Here is a 12,579-nt window from a genome sequence, read left to right on the forward strand (position 1 = left end):
CTAAAGGGGGAAACTGACCAGGATCAGTGAAGGCAGTTGTCGTTATTTCAGGTCAGAAGATCCTGGGTCAAGAATAGTGTGAACCCCGAGAGGTAGGACCTAACTAGGGGCGGTACTATCAAAGGTACTAAGCCTATCCACATAGCAGAGAGGAGACCGCGGAGCCAAACTCTACTGGAGCGAGACGTCATTATGGGGCGGGAACACGGAGGGATGTGGCCACTCCCAGCGCCAGTATCTGTGGGGAGGCGTGGTCACGCCCAATGGCCAGTTTTAAGCCTAGTTAACGGAGAAGGCCGGAGAAGGCAAAGGCGCACAACTCCAGTACTCTTGCCTGGAAAATCCCATGGACGGAGGAGCCTGGTAGGCTGAAGTCCATGGGGTCGCTGAGGGTCGGACACGACTGAGCTACTTCACTTTCACTTTTCACTTTCATGCATTGGAGAGGGAAATGGCAACCCACTCCAGTGTTCTTGCCTGGAGAGTCCCAGGGACGGGGCATCCTGGTGGGCTGCCGTCTATGGGGTCGCATAGGGTCGGACACGACTGAAGCGACTTAGCAGCAGCAGCAGCAGCAGCAACGGAGAAGGCAGTGGTACCCCACTCCAGTACTCTTGCCTGGAAAATCCCATGGACGGAGGAGCCTGGTAGGCTGCAGTCCATGGGGTCGCTGAGAGTCGGACACGACTGAGCGACTTCACTTTCACTTTTCACTTTCATGCATTGGTGAAGGAAATGGCAACCCACTCCAGTGTTCTTGCCTGGAGAATCCCAGGGACGGCGGAGCCTGGTGGGCTGCTGTCTATGGGGTCTCACAGAGTCGGACACGACTGAAGCGACTTAGCAGCAGCAGCAGCAGCAACTGCCTGCTACTATTTGGGGGCGTGGTCAGGCACAGGATTACTGTTCAGCAGCTAACTTGTGTCCGACTTTTTGCCACCCCATGGACTGTAGCACGCCAGGCTACCCTGTCCTCCACTATCTCCCGGAGTTTGTTCAGATTCATGTCCTCTGTCGCCCCCCTCTTCTCCTGCCCCCTATCTTTCCCAGCATCAGGGTCTTTTCCAATGAGTCGGTTCTTCGCATCAGGTAGCCAAATATTGGAGCATCAGCTTCGGCGTCAGTCCTTCCAATGACTCAGGGTCAGGGGCTTAACGAGAAACTGTCCACTCCCAGTGCTTGGATTCTTAGCAGGACGGGGTCTGGGCCCGGTTTGTAGTCCAGCCCCTGGGCGGGATGAAGAATGACCATCCACTGGGTGTACGTCCAGAATCCCAAACATAACCTGAAGGGGACTGGACCAATCAAGAGCTGTACAATTGCCTAAGGGGCGTGAACGGCCAATGAGAGAAGCGTAACGGGCTCCAGGGGCGTGGTCAGACTTGTGGGGCCCGACCAACTTGGCGCTTTAGATTCTGAGGAGGGCGGGGCCTGCCTCGAGAGAATGACCAATCCTATTGCTAGAGCCTGAGCTGGCCACCGGAGGACAAGGCCAACCTGGGGCCGGGGTTTGTTAAGACCTTGGCCAATCTTGGAGTTAGTCGGGGCTCAGGGGAGGAGTTTCCAGTTGCCGGAACCAGTGGGGGCGTTCGGGTTTGAGTACTAGACCCAGCCCTGGAGGGCGGAGCCTGGCGGTGAACCCGTCCAATCACGCCGAATTCTTGAAAGGACCCTCGGAGGTGTGGCCCTCCGGGGGCGTGTCCAGGGCCGCCCATGGGCGTGTCCAGGCCTGGTCCTCTGCAGGGGCCATGTCAGCGCCACCGCCCCTGCAAATCCGCGAGGCTAACGCACACCTGGCTGCCGTTCACCGGCGCGCGGCGGAACTGGAGGCGCGGCTGGAGGCAGCCGAGTGCATGGTGCGCGCCCAGGCCGAGCGCCTGGCCCGCCACGACCAGCAACTGAGCGCCGCTTTAGACGAGCTGGGACGCGCCAAAGACCGGTGAATCTTGGGACCCGGCAGGTGGACTTCTCGGAGGAGTTGGGCAGAGGCAGATCCGAGATAGGAATGGAATACTGGTAGGGGAGACGTGGGCATTCACATAGAGCTGAACTACTGGTGGGACTGGAAAAACAAACACAAAAATACTTGAATCATCACTATATAAAGTTGAGAGATGTCACTTGGGTGTGGCTATCCAACTTAACAGGGTCCATTTTACCACTAGGCAAAACTGGCTGGTCCTGAGTGGTACAGGGACCACCAGCAGCCTGATGTAGGTATTGGAGCCATGGCAGGTTCTTGGGAGGATGGGATTATATCAGCAGTTTTGAATAGTCTTTCTAGCTGAGGATTCAAAGGGATGAGACAAGGGCCCAGGGAAGAAAGTGTTTCTGAGGACCCTGTGGGAAACAATTCAGAGCTGGGTGGACTTGTTACTTCATCTTTACTGAGCACCCTACCGTGTGCCAGGCCCTGTGCTGGTCATTAGGGCACATCAGTAAGACCAGTTCAGCCCTGCCCTCAAGCACACGGTTAGGCAGTTACAACACAGGGTGATTGAGATGTGTGTGTATGATGGCTGGAGAAGGAAGTGGCAACCCACTCCAGTATTCAACCTGCTCACAGTATTCTTGTGTATAAGGGAGGGCAACAAGGTTCTAGGAGGGCCCAGAAGGAAGGCTTCTTGGAGGAGGAGCCATCTAAGCTGAACAGCAAATAGGCAAAGAGGGAAGGGGACAAGGGAACTGCTAGGGTGTGAATGAGGGAGTGTGTTAGTCTGCTGAGGTTGCCATTACAGAATACCACAGACTGGGTGTTTTAAACAACATCAAATGATTCCTCACAGTTCTGGAGGCCAGGAAGTTCAAAATCAAGGCAATGATTCAGTTCTGGTGAGCGTCCTCTTCCGAGCTTGCCAACAGTCATCTTCTCACTATGTCCTCACAAAGCACAGAGACAGAGAGAGAGAGAGAGAGAGGGAGAGAGAGAGCAAGCAAGCGAGCGCGCAAGCTCTTTGGTATCTCTTCTTAAAAGGAAACCCTTCATTACACCATGTAAACTTTCCGTACCTCTCAAGGCCCCCTTCTCCAAATACTATCACGGCGTAGGGATTCAATCTATGAATCTGGGAATGGAGGTTGGGAGCAGAGGGAAGAGAACCTCTGGTGGCCGGGTACCATAATGGTTCCGTCTTGCCTTCCTGCCAGTGAGATTGCTGCCCTCCGGGAGCAGCTGCTGACCTCCGAGGCTGCTGTTCAGAGTCTGCAGGCTGCCGTGCGCCAGAGGGACAAGCTCATCGGGCAGTTGCAGCCCCGGGCTGAGCTGCTGCAGGATCTCTGCCGCCGCCGGCCGCCCCTGGCTGGGCTGCTGGCTACCCTGGCTGAGGCCGAGCGCCTGGGACCCCTGCCGGCTAGTGACTTACTCCCTGGTGGGCCCAGCTCACCCCTTGCCAACAGTACTGGGGAGGAAGAGGACAGCGACCAGCTTGAGCCCGCAGTGTTTGGGACCACTGTGTGAGTCCCAGAGAGCAGGTTCCGGAATGGAGAAAGAGGACTCCAGTGGGGACTTCTACTGCCTGGGTATCCTTAGGGTTAACATATCCCAGAGAGGACCCCTTGGAAGAGCCATAATCCTCAGCATCAGAACCTGTTAAAAAAGCATAGGTTTTATATGGGTGGCCTGCAGGCCAAATGCAGATGAACTCAGCCAGATTTTCTTTCTTTTTTTCTTTTAAAAAGCAAAACTTTGAATCAATCACCCTTGTTGGAGAACTGGTCGCGCTTACACACGAATCTGGATTTCTGGCTTCGGGCTGGGCTGTACGTCTGGATCTGAGTCCAGGACACCCTTTTTAGCGTGGGCAAGTTTCCATTCACCCCCTCATCTCTCAAGGCCGGATGTCTGGCCCCTGAAACATCTGAGTTAGAGACCTCTCTTTTTCTGGTGGAGGTGGATGGCATCAAGTGCCACGTGATTTGAGTCCCTCCCTCTTTTCTCCCCTGCCCCGGTTTTTGTTTTCCGGAAGCATTCTTCATCCTAAAGCCTTATTCATCTCAGTCCAGAATTGTGAACCTCAAGCCTCAGGCCATTTTGCATTGGTTATACTTAGATATTTTTTCCCTTAATTCTATCCTCCTCTCAACCCAGGAAGGAGTGTGCAGGTGGGATGTGCCGATATGCTGGCAACCAGGCTTCACTGCCCAGGCAGACTCAGGCATCCCGTAACCTTCTCTTGATAGCATCCTGCCTTGGGGTCTTTACATTGGCTGTTTCCTCTGCCTAGAATGCTCTTCCCCCAGATGCCACATGACTGGCTCCTGCTCACTCAGGTCTTTGCTCAAACGTCACCTCCTCTGAGAGGGCTTCCATGACTGCCTTATCATTCTTTCCCATTCCACACACCGCCCCCCCACCCTCCGCCCTCCCCCCCCCGCCCCCCCCACCATTGCCCCATTTTACTTCCTTTATGTAAATTTTTACCATTGGAGTGGAAACTCCATGAGGGCAGGTTTTTGTTTTCTGTCACCAGTGCCTGGGACCCAGCACATCTCATGAGGCCCCCAGCAGCTTTCCTTTCGTAGCACCAGCTGGCTCCTTTTTCTAATCCCCAGAGAATCTATTTTTTCACTCCTTATTTGTATGCTGCTCTTGTTGGCCTGAGATATTTGAGGCACTTTGCTTTTTTATCAGAACAGGGAGCCCTGTGCCTTTCTCTGCCCAGCCCAAGTGCCTGGCCTAGGACTATGGCAGCCGTTTCCTGCTTCCAGACTCAGGGAATCCCCACCCAGGAACCACTGCAGGGCACAGCCCCTTTCAGCCTGGAAAGCTCAGCATCCGTCCTCCGCCCTGCGGAGGGTGCCTCCTGGTGTTGCACATCGACCCCTCAGTGTGGTAACAATGGCCCAGTTTTCTCCTCTGGACGAATAAGGGGGGTGCTGTTTCTACAAGGGGAAGGCAGGCTAGGGTCTGTCTACGCCCAAGAATAAACCAAATGATTTCATGGCACCATTGGTCCCTCCTCCTTTCTTCCTACTGTGGGGGCTGGAGAGGTGGCTCCTGTGCTGCTCCTGGGTCCAGGGTGGGGCCCCACTGGGTGGGAGCTTGTGCCAAGCACTCCGTACATACAGCTCTGTCTCTTAAGCCACCTATGCACACAGGCATTGCCCCATTTTATAGCTATGCAAAGTGAGCCTCAGAGAGGTAAAGTGAAAGGGCCTCTGGGTTTGGAGGGCCCTCGCCATTTCCAATTTTTTTTAAGTAAAGTTAATTTTTAAAAAACCCATTTATTTGGCTGTGTCAGGTCTTAGTCGTGGCACGTGGGTTCTTTGTGGTGACACAGAAGCTTGGTTGCCCCATAGCATGTGGGATCTTAGTTCCCCAACTAGGGACTGAACCTGTGTCCCCTGCACTGGAAGGCAGATTCTTAACCACTGGACCAACCAAAGTCCCCCCAATTTTTTATTGTTGAGATTCTGATTAAAAGATGCAGAGATGCCCAAACAGAGCTACAATAATTGTGATTACATTTTACATTTCTTTATAGAAAAAATCCCTGACATTTCTAATCCTCATGAAAGCACACAATGGAGCTATTTTTTTGTGCCTACACAGAGAATGTTGGACTGCAGCGAGTCACGAGAACGTCTGCAGCAGGATGTCACTGCAGTTTCTCATAACAGTCGATGGTGGTGCATCCGCTGTGGCGTGAATCACAGTAACAGGTTGCTCGTGATCCATGGCTTGGCTTCAGTTGGGAGCAGCAACTTCTGACAATACCGCTGTGCTGTGTGCAACTCCCAAGCTTTGAAAAGTTTCTGATGATCTCTGGGTCTCTGTGGGTGGGCAGGGGTTCCCCAAACAGGGGCCTGCATTTTAAGTCCTGGAAAATCCATTATCATCTTCGATCTTAGCCTGCTAATATGAGGCTCAGTTGGCCAGATGTCCAGTCTGATGGCAGGCCTTCTCTGCCAGTGGTCTTGGTTCCTCTTGGATTATGGAAGTCAGGGGGCCAGGGGTCCTTCTCTGGCCAGATAAGCGGCTTGTCATGAGCAAGCCCACCAAGTGATGTCTGAGAACTGGAAACCACCCCCCAAAAGACCCATGTTGACAAAAATACCACGATTGGCCATAACTAACTACTGAGAATTGCTTCGTCCAACTCAACATTAATGTTTACAGGAGTGGCTCAGCCAGGACTGGTCTGAGCAGCTCCTGTTGGATATGGGCCTGGGCCATCTCGAGTCTTTAAACTTGAATTCCTTAGCAGCTTCAGCTGCAGCCCTGTGGAAAGGGGCTGGGGGCTGGTGAAGCCCAGAGAGGGGAGGGGTCGCATAGGAATTGGGCCTGGCCTCCCCTCATCTGGGACACTGGTCCCTGCAGGGCTGGGAACGAAGTGCCCCTCCCCAACTCCCTGCACCCTCCTCCTAACCTGGGCCTGGCTCTCTCCCAGGGCTGGGAGAGAACAGGCGGGACGTGGCTGGGCAGCGCTGACAGCAACAGTGCCGGGCTGTCCTCCTTGGCCTTCCATACGCCCCCGCAGGGCTGTGCTTGTGGCCACACGGCCCTGGCACACAGAGAGTTACAGCGGGGGCCCCTCCCGGTCTCCAGGGCCCTGTCCCCTAGCAACAGCCCTGCCTGGCAGGACGCACAGCCAGCCCTGGGCAGAACGGGCAGGAGGCAGGCACAGCGGCCACCCGGACTCCAGGACAGATCAAGGCAGCCAGTCCGTAGCCTGGTGGCTGAGCAGGAGCCCCCTCCAGATCTCTAGCCCATCCAGCCACCCAGAGAGCCCGGAGCCAGCATGGATGCTGTGGACACCACCATGGAGAAGCTCCGAGCCCAGTGCCTGTCCCGAGGGGCCTCGGGCATCCAGGGTGTGGCCAGGTGAGCTTACCTCTCACATCTCCCCGACCCCGGGTCCCACTGATCTTTTCAAACCCCACACCCCTGCCCCCCAGATTTTTTCGCCGTCTGGACCGGGATGGGAGCCGCTCCCTGGATGTAGGGGAGCTCCAGCGGGGCCTGGCTGAGCTGGGGCTGGTGCTGGACGCAGCGGAGATGGAGGGCGTGTGCAGGCGCTGGGACCGCGACGGCAGCGGGACGTTGGACCTGGAGGAGTTCCTGCGAGCGCTGCGGGTGAGCTGAGGGTGCAGCAGCGTCCCTTCCTCCCACTGGGGTGCTGCACTCTCCTGGGCTTGTCTGTGTCAGCGTGGAGACCAACGGGAGCCTCTGCACTTCATACCCCCCAGTCACCACCACACCCTCCCCAGCCCCCCATGTCCCAGGCCCGGGAGGCGGTCGTCGCAGCTGCGTTTGCCAAGCTGGACCGCAGTGGTGATGGCGTGGTGACTGTGGACGATCTCCGGGGAGTATACAGCGGCCGCACTCACCCAAAGGTGCGGAGCGGGGAGTGGACTGAAGAGCAGGTGCTCCGCCATTTCCTGGACAACTTTGACTCCTCCGAGAAGGACGGGCAGGTGGGTGCGTGCATACCCCGGTCCCTCGCCCACACCTCCAGACCCCCCCTGACCACCTGTCTGCCCCCAGGTCACGCTGGCTGAGTTCCAGGACTACTACAGTGGTGTGAGCACCTCCGTGGATACAGATGAGGAGTTTGTGGCCATGATGACCAGCGCCTGGCGGCTGTGAGCCGCGTACCCCCATGCAGCAGGCACCCTGGAGCCAGGGCCCCTCTCATCTGGGCTTGGAGCTGAGCAGCCCTGGGGTGGGGGTGGGGAGGAATGTAGCCAGACTGAGGCCACAGAACCGGCTGAACCAGGTCTCCAGGTGTACTGCTTGGCCACCAGTCCCCCTGATGGGTCACTGGCTCAGGACCCCAGGGGGAAGGGCCCCTTGCCCACATCGTGCTGATCCCAAACCTCCTCCCACCCCTGCTCAGTGAACCCTGCCTGCCAGCACCCCTACCCCTCCCTGTGGGTCCCTGGGAAGCCAAGCAGCACCTGACGGGGAAGCGGACAGCTCTTGTGTGAAGCCGGCCGCTGTGAGTCTCGGAAGGCGGCCGTTCTGGGTCACCTGCCCAGGTATGCCGAGGCCACCACCCTGTGGGCAGGCCAGGCTGCTTCTTGGTCAGGTCGTCCAGCTTCCTGAGGCCCCTGGGGCATGCAGGAGGCCAGCGTTTTAGTTAAAAGTTTTAATGTAGTTCCCAAATACATTTCATATGACAATCTTACATAAATGTTCCAAAACACGTGGGCATTATCTGGTTTTACTTGTCACTAGTTGACTAAGGCTTAAAGCAGAGAAGTGTGACCGGATCTGCTGGGGGGGCCTTTGGTGATGTCCCGTGGCTCAGGCGCGGCTGCAGGGCCACCCCGGGGTGCGGGTGGCGTGGCTCAGACGGCCTCCTCACCCTGTCAGGGCGGGCGGGAGGGTTCCTGTGAACCCCTGGAGCCCTGTGCACAGAGACCTCCTCTGCGAGCCCTGATGTGGGGGGAGGCAGCGCCCCACTGCTCTTGGCCACGCTCCGGGGTGGGGCAAGCAGAGGGCGCGCTCCTGTGTGTGCTGCGAGCACAGGTTCTGCCTGCTGTCTGAAACTGCTCTGCTTGCTGCCCCCTCCTCGAAGCCCCACCAGGGTTCCCCTCTCAGAGGCCCCCAGCCCTCGACAGTGCTGGGGGCAGAGCCATCCAGGGCCTGGTGAGGGAAGAACGGCCAAGAGCAGGAAGTAGGCTTGTACCCATGTACCCGAGGCTGGCTGACCCATGTCACGGGCACAGACAGGATGGAGCGCCCCCCACAACATCCAGTGACCCTTTTCTAGACAAGCTCTCTAGGCCCAGGGCCCAACCTGTCCACACCCCAAGACTCGGCCTGGAGGAATCCCAGGTGGGGAACCCATGGGGCTGGCTCTTGAGCAGTCCCGAGCGCCCCCAGCATGGGGGCTGGGGTCACAGGGGGAACCAGGGTGCAGCCCACAACGCAGCCACGCCTGCTCGACACACAGAAGTGCCTTGCTCGACCTAGGAAACCAACACAAAGCCTTGGGGGGAGAAAAGATCTAAAAATAAAACCCCCAAGTCAGAACGTGGGGGCGGGAGGTAAAGATGGTGGTAACAGACGGTCCAGCAGGCCCAGTGTTACACTGTGAGACGGCCCGGCGGCCTGGGCAGGCGGCAGGGGAAGCCGGCGACACAGGGAGGGCAGGGTGAAGAAACGAGGTGTCCCAGTCCCAGTGAGAAGCCGTGACAAGTCTTAATGTGCCATTTCAATTCAAGGTGGGGAGGGAAGAAATGTTCTTTTTCGTTTTGCTCATCAATATGATGAGGTTCGTGTCCCAAACCACATTCAGGCAGTTCCCGAGTCTGCTTCTGAACGGGACGTGCGGATCCAGACTGTGGCCAACCCAGCGGGGAGTGTGGTTCCCGAGCCCCGTGCCTCGATGCTGCCGGGGGAGGGGCGGGCAGGCAGACAGACGGACAAAGCAGCAGGCTCGCGGCGGCTGGCTCCTGGCGCTATGTGCTCCCGGCCGTCTGCCCATCGCCTTCATCGCCGGCACCTGTGGGAAGCGGTGGCCTTGCCGTCAGGTCCTTGCCTGGGACAGAGCCCCCACCCCAGGCCACGATGGGACACCCGACTCACCGCCTGTGGGGGCCCCCGATGGGGTCAGCACATCGTCGTCATCACTGTCGTCCTCGTTGGATGGGGCGGTCCCAGGTTCAGGGGCCGGTGCCTTGGCCTCCTGCTCCTGCTCCACGCGACTACGCAGGGCCAGGATGCGGTGGTGCAGGGCCGCGTACAGCTGGCCTGTGTCCTTGGAGCTGGCCTGGGGGCAGAGGGGAGACCCCTCCTCAGTCAACTCCAGGACTCGGAGTGGGGAGCCTGACCTTCCTCCTCAACAAACTCCAGGGCAGCAAACAGAAGCTCCGGCGGGCGCAGGGCTTGTCCTCCCAAGGGGTCACAGAGCCCGCGACCAGGCCAGCCCTCCTGACCCTGGAGGCCTCCCGCTCTCCCTGGCCAGGCCCCCGTGCAGGGCACCCAGTGCTGGACGTGGAGCTGGCCGCTTGTGTCCGGCAGCCACCTGGCCTCTACCTGGGGCTGCTCACCGAGATCAGGAAGACCTTCACGCCCTGGTCCTCAGTGTCCATGGCCGTGATGCGGATGCTCTTCTCGCTGGCCTTGTCCATCTGCATCTGGGCCCACAGCTTGGTGTTGAGGATCAGTCGCAGGCTGCCCTGGGTCCGCATCACTGCAACCAGTGAGGACGTCAGTCCTGCCCGGCCCCACCCAACCCCAGGAAAACAGACACACCTGCAGGAAAGTCAACATCCCAGGGAGGAATCCCGCGACAGCCTCCCACCCGCCCATCTGCCGAGCAGCAGCCCTGGCACCCCCGCCACTGAGGTGCGTGCAGGGGGTGGAGGTGGTGCCTGGACGGGGCTTCCCAGGAAAGGGGCTTCCCAGGAAAGGGGCCAGTTAGGCGGCAGTAGGGGGCATGCTGCATGGGGTGGGCTGCACACTGGGGACATGGCACATGAAGCTGACACCCCCTGACTGTCGCCACCCACAGGCCAAGGTCCAGCTCCTGCCCCGTGAGGAGGAGCTGAACCCTAGGAGGAAATGCTGGGGCTGACCGCTGCTCAGAGCGTCCCTCGGGAGTGGCCGAGGACAGCACGCAGTAGAGAGAAGCTGGGACAGACCCTTCCTCCAGGAAACGCAGGTGAGACCTGAGTTCCACCCACAGCCAGCCCAAGGTCAACGTCGTCCTGCTTGACCTGTCCCGGGCTACCCACCCCCAACCCCGTCTACGCTCCAACCTTGAAAACCTGGGGCAGGTTAGATGTGGTCACCCCAACCCAGATGCCCCCTACCCCACCCCTCAAGGTGAGCTCTGAGGGAAGGTCTGTGCCAAGGGTCAAAGGCTGTGTGGGGTGAAAGGAGGGCATGGCCAGAAAGGACCTCAACGAGAAGGGGAGGGCATGGCTGCAAGGAGGCTGGTCACAGGCTGATGACCAGGGGAAAAGCCATGAGCTGGGGTCTTGAAATCCTGTGCCCTCTCTGCCCTCTGCTTGCACGTTTCCATTAGAAACATTGAAAAAGAAACAAAGGGATGTCTACGGGCAGGGGTGCAAAGACCTGTGCCCGAACAGGAGGGCCATTTCCATTTCTGTTCCAATTCTGAGCCCAAGCACATAAAAACACCGTTGAAAGGACACATCGCAAGCTACACCTGGGCCAGGGATCGACACTTCTGTAAAGGCCGGACGACAACTTTTAATTTGGGAGGATAACTTACAAAAAGAAAAAGATGAGTACACATGTTTCATACATATGCAAACACACTCACACACATACTTTTTGTAACAATCATACTTCCAGGAATAAAATTCATGTAAAAAATGGTACAAGAAACATTATCTATGAGCCAAGAAAAATTAGGAACCCAAATGTCCATCAAAAGGGAAATGGCTATTCAGTCAGTGGAATATTAAGGTGGAAGTTTTTCAAGAACTTTTTAAGTCACGTTTTAAGGCAAATGCAACAACACAGGAACATGCTCACTAAAGAGAGTGAAGAGAGCAAGACAGGATCGCCCCACTTCCTTAGAAAAGGGCCACAGAGCAGGAACAGACCTACCAAAACGTTCTCAGCAGGGATTTCCCTTTTTCATAGAGATTTTAGCTGATGTTTGATTTCTTTGTTTTCCTACCATAAAACAACTGGCACTTTTATTATAGAAAAATAAGTTCAAAAACTGCTGAATCTTTTTATCTATTTTCACAGTCAGAAAGAGAATCAGAGAAGGACTGGCGGTGGAAGCCTCTGGGCTGGGTGGGATGGGTCCTCCAGGTTGAGGGCTGGCCATAGACACACGTCGGGGGCCCCGAATCCCCCAGGCCCTCCATGGGAACCCGGCCACAGCTCACCTAGTCGGGACTGCAACGTCCCGTCGTCAGTTGACGCCATGTCGTTAAGTCTGAGCAGTCCCCGGCCTCTCTCCACCCACGACTGCGATGTCTTGTCAAAGACAAACAGCTTACATTGGATCTGCAACACAAGGCGAGCGTGCATGAACCACCAGGCTCAACAAACTACAGTCCGGGGGACACATCTGGCCTTGGCCACTTTTCTGTCCTGCTTTCAAGCTAAAATGGATTTTACATTTTCAGAAGAGTATTAAAAAAAAAATCACTATGGAAATGCAAATCAAAACCACAATGTGGGGGACTTCTCTGGTGGTCCTGTGGTTAAGAATCTGTCTTCCAGTACAGGGGACACGGGTTCACCCCTGGTTGGGGAACTAAGATCCTACATGTTATAAGGCAGCTAAGACCTGACACAGCTAAGTAAATAAAAAGATAAAAATAAAAAAATCCACAATGTGATACCACTTCACACTCACTAGGATGGTTGTAACCAAAGGACAGATGAAACAGGTGTTGGAGGATGTGGAGAAAGCAGAACCCTCACACCTTGCTGATGGGAATGGGAACTGGTGCAGCCGCTGTGGAAAACTGCCCTTTAAAGTGTTAAACATGGAGTTATTACACAGCCCAGAAATCCCACTTGTAAGTATCTACCCAAGAAGAGCGAAGCAGGCGTGCCCCGAGAAAGCTGTACGTGAGTGTCCATGGGCATCATTCTTAATCCCCCCAGGGTGGAAACAAAGCAGGTGTCCACCAACA

The 12,579-nt window shown here is 56.5% G+C and overlaps 3 protein-coding genes across 14 annotated transcripts in view; 2 read left to right on the plus strand and 1 right to left on the minus strand.

Moving 5' to 3' along the window:
• The first annotated feature begins 1,593 nt into the window (after positions 1-1,593).
• On the plus strand, positions 1,594-4,945 carry VMAC (vimentin type intermediate filament associated coiled-coil protein). Of its 2 annotated transcripts, XM_044948022.2 has the most exons (3): positions 1,594-1,939; positions 3,148-3,453; positions 3,679-4,945. In XM_044948022.2, the coding sequence occupies exons 1-3, from the start codon at positions 1,749-1,751 to the stop codon at positions 3,773-3,775; spliced, it is 594 nt and encodes a 197-aa protein (XP_044803957.1). In that variant the 5' UTR covers positions 1,594-1,748; the 3' UTR covers positions 3,776-4,945. The 2 variants fall into 2 exon arrangements, with proteins under 2 accessions (XP_044803957.1, XP_006067248.1); XM_006067186.4 differs by having other exon boundaries at positions 1,615-1,939; positions 3,148-4,945.
• A 417-nt stretch (positions 4,946-5,362) lies between these two features.
• CAPS (calcyphosine) lies at positions 5,363-8,147 on the plus strand. 2 transcript variants are annotated; one of them, XM_044948023.2, is made up of 4 exons: positions 5,363-6,823; positions 6,898-7,075; positions 7,189-7,416; positions 7,487-8,147. In XM_044948023.2, the coding sequence occupies exons 1-4, from the start codon at positions 6,741-6,743 to the stop codon at positions 7,586-7,588; spliced, it is 591 nt and encodes a 196-aa protein (XP_044803958.2). In that variant the 5' UTR covers positions 5,363-6,740; the 3' UTR covers positions 7,589-8,147. The 2 variants fall into 2 exon arrangements, with proteins under 2 accessions (XP_044803958.2, XP_006067250.4); XM_006067188.4 differs by having other exon boundaries at positions 7,210-7,416.
• Positions 8,076-12,579, minus strand: part of RANBP3 (RAN binding protein 3) — a 50,705-nt gene continuing 46,201 nt past the window's right edge. For all 10 annotated transcript variants that reach the window (XM_045166662.1, XM_045166660.1, XM_045166667.1 and 7 more), the window contains 4 exons: positions 11,821-11,941; positions 10,000-10,142; positions 9,536-9,719; positions 8,076-9,452 (listed from right to left, as the gene is read on the minus strand). In XM_045166662.1, the coding sequence (XP_045022597.1) occupies positions 9,409-9,452; positions 9,536-9,719; positions 10,000-10,142; positions 11,821-11,941 (492 nt within the window). In that variant the 3' untranslated portion in view covers positions 8,076-9,408. The remainder of the gene's footprint in view (positions 9,453-9,535; positions 9,720-9,999; positions 10,143-11,820; positions 11,942-12,579) is intronic.

The sequence above is a fragment of the Bubalus bubalis genome, chromosome 9 (genome assembly GCF_019923935.1).
Source record: "Bubalus bubalis isolate 160015118507 breed Murrah chromosome 9, NDDB_SH_1, whole genome shotgun sequence".
Taxonomy (NCBI): domain Eukaryota; kingdom Metazoa; phylum Chordata; class Mammalia; order Artiodactyla; family Bovidae; genus Bubalus; species Bubalus bubalis.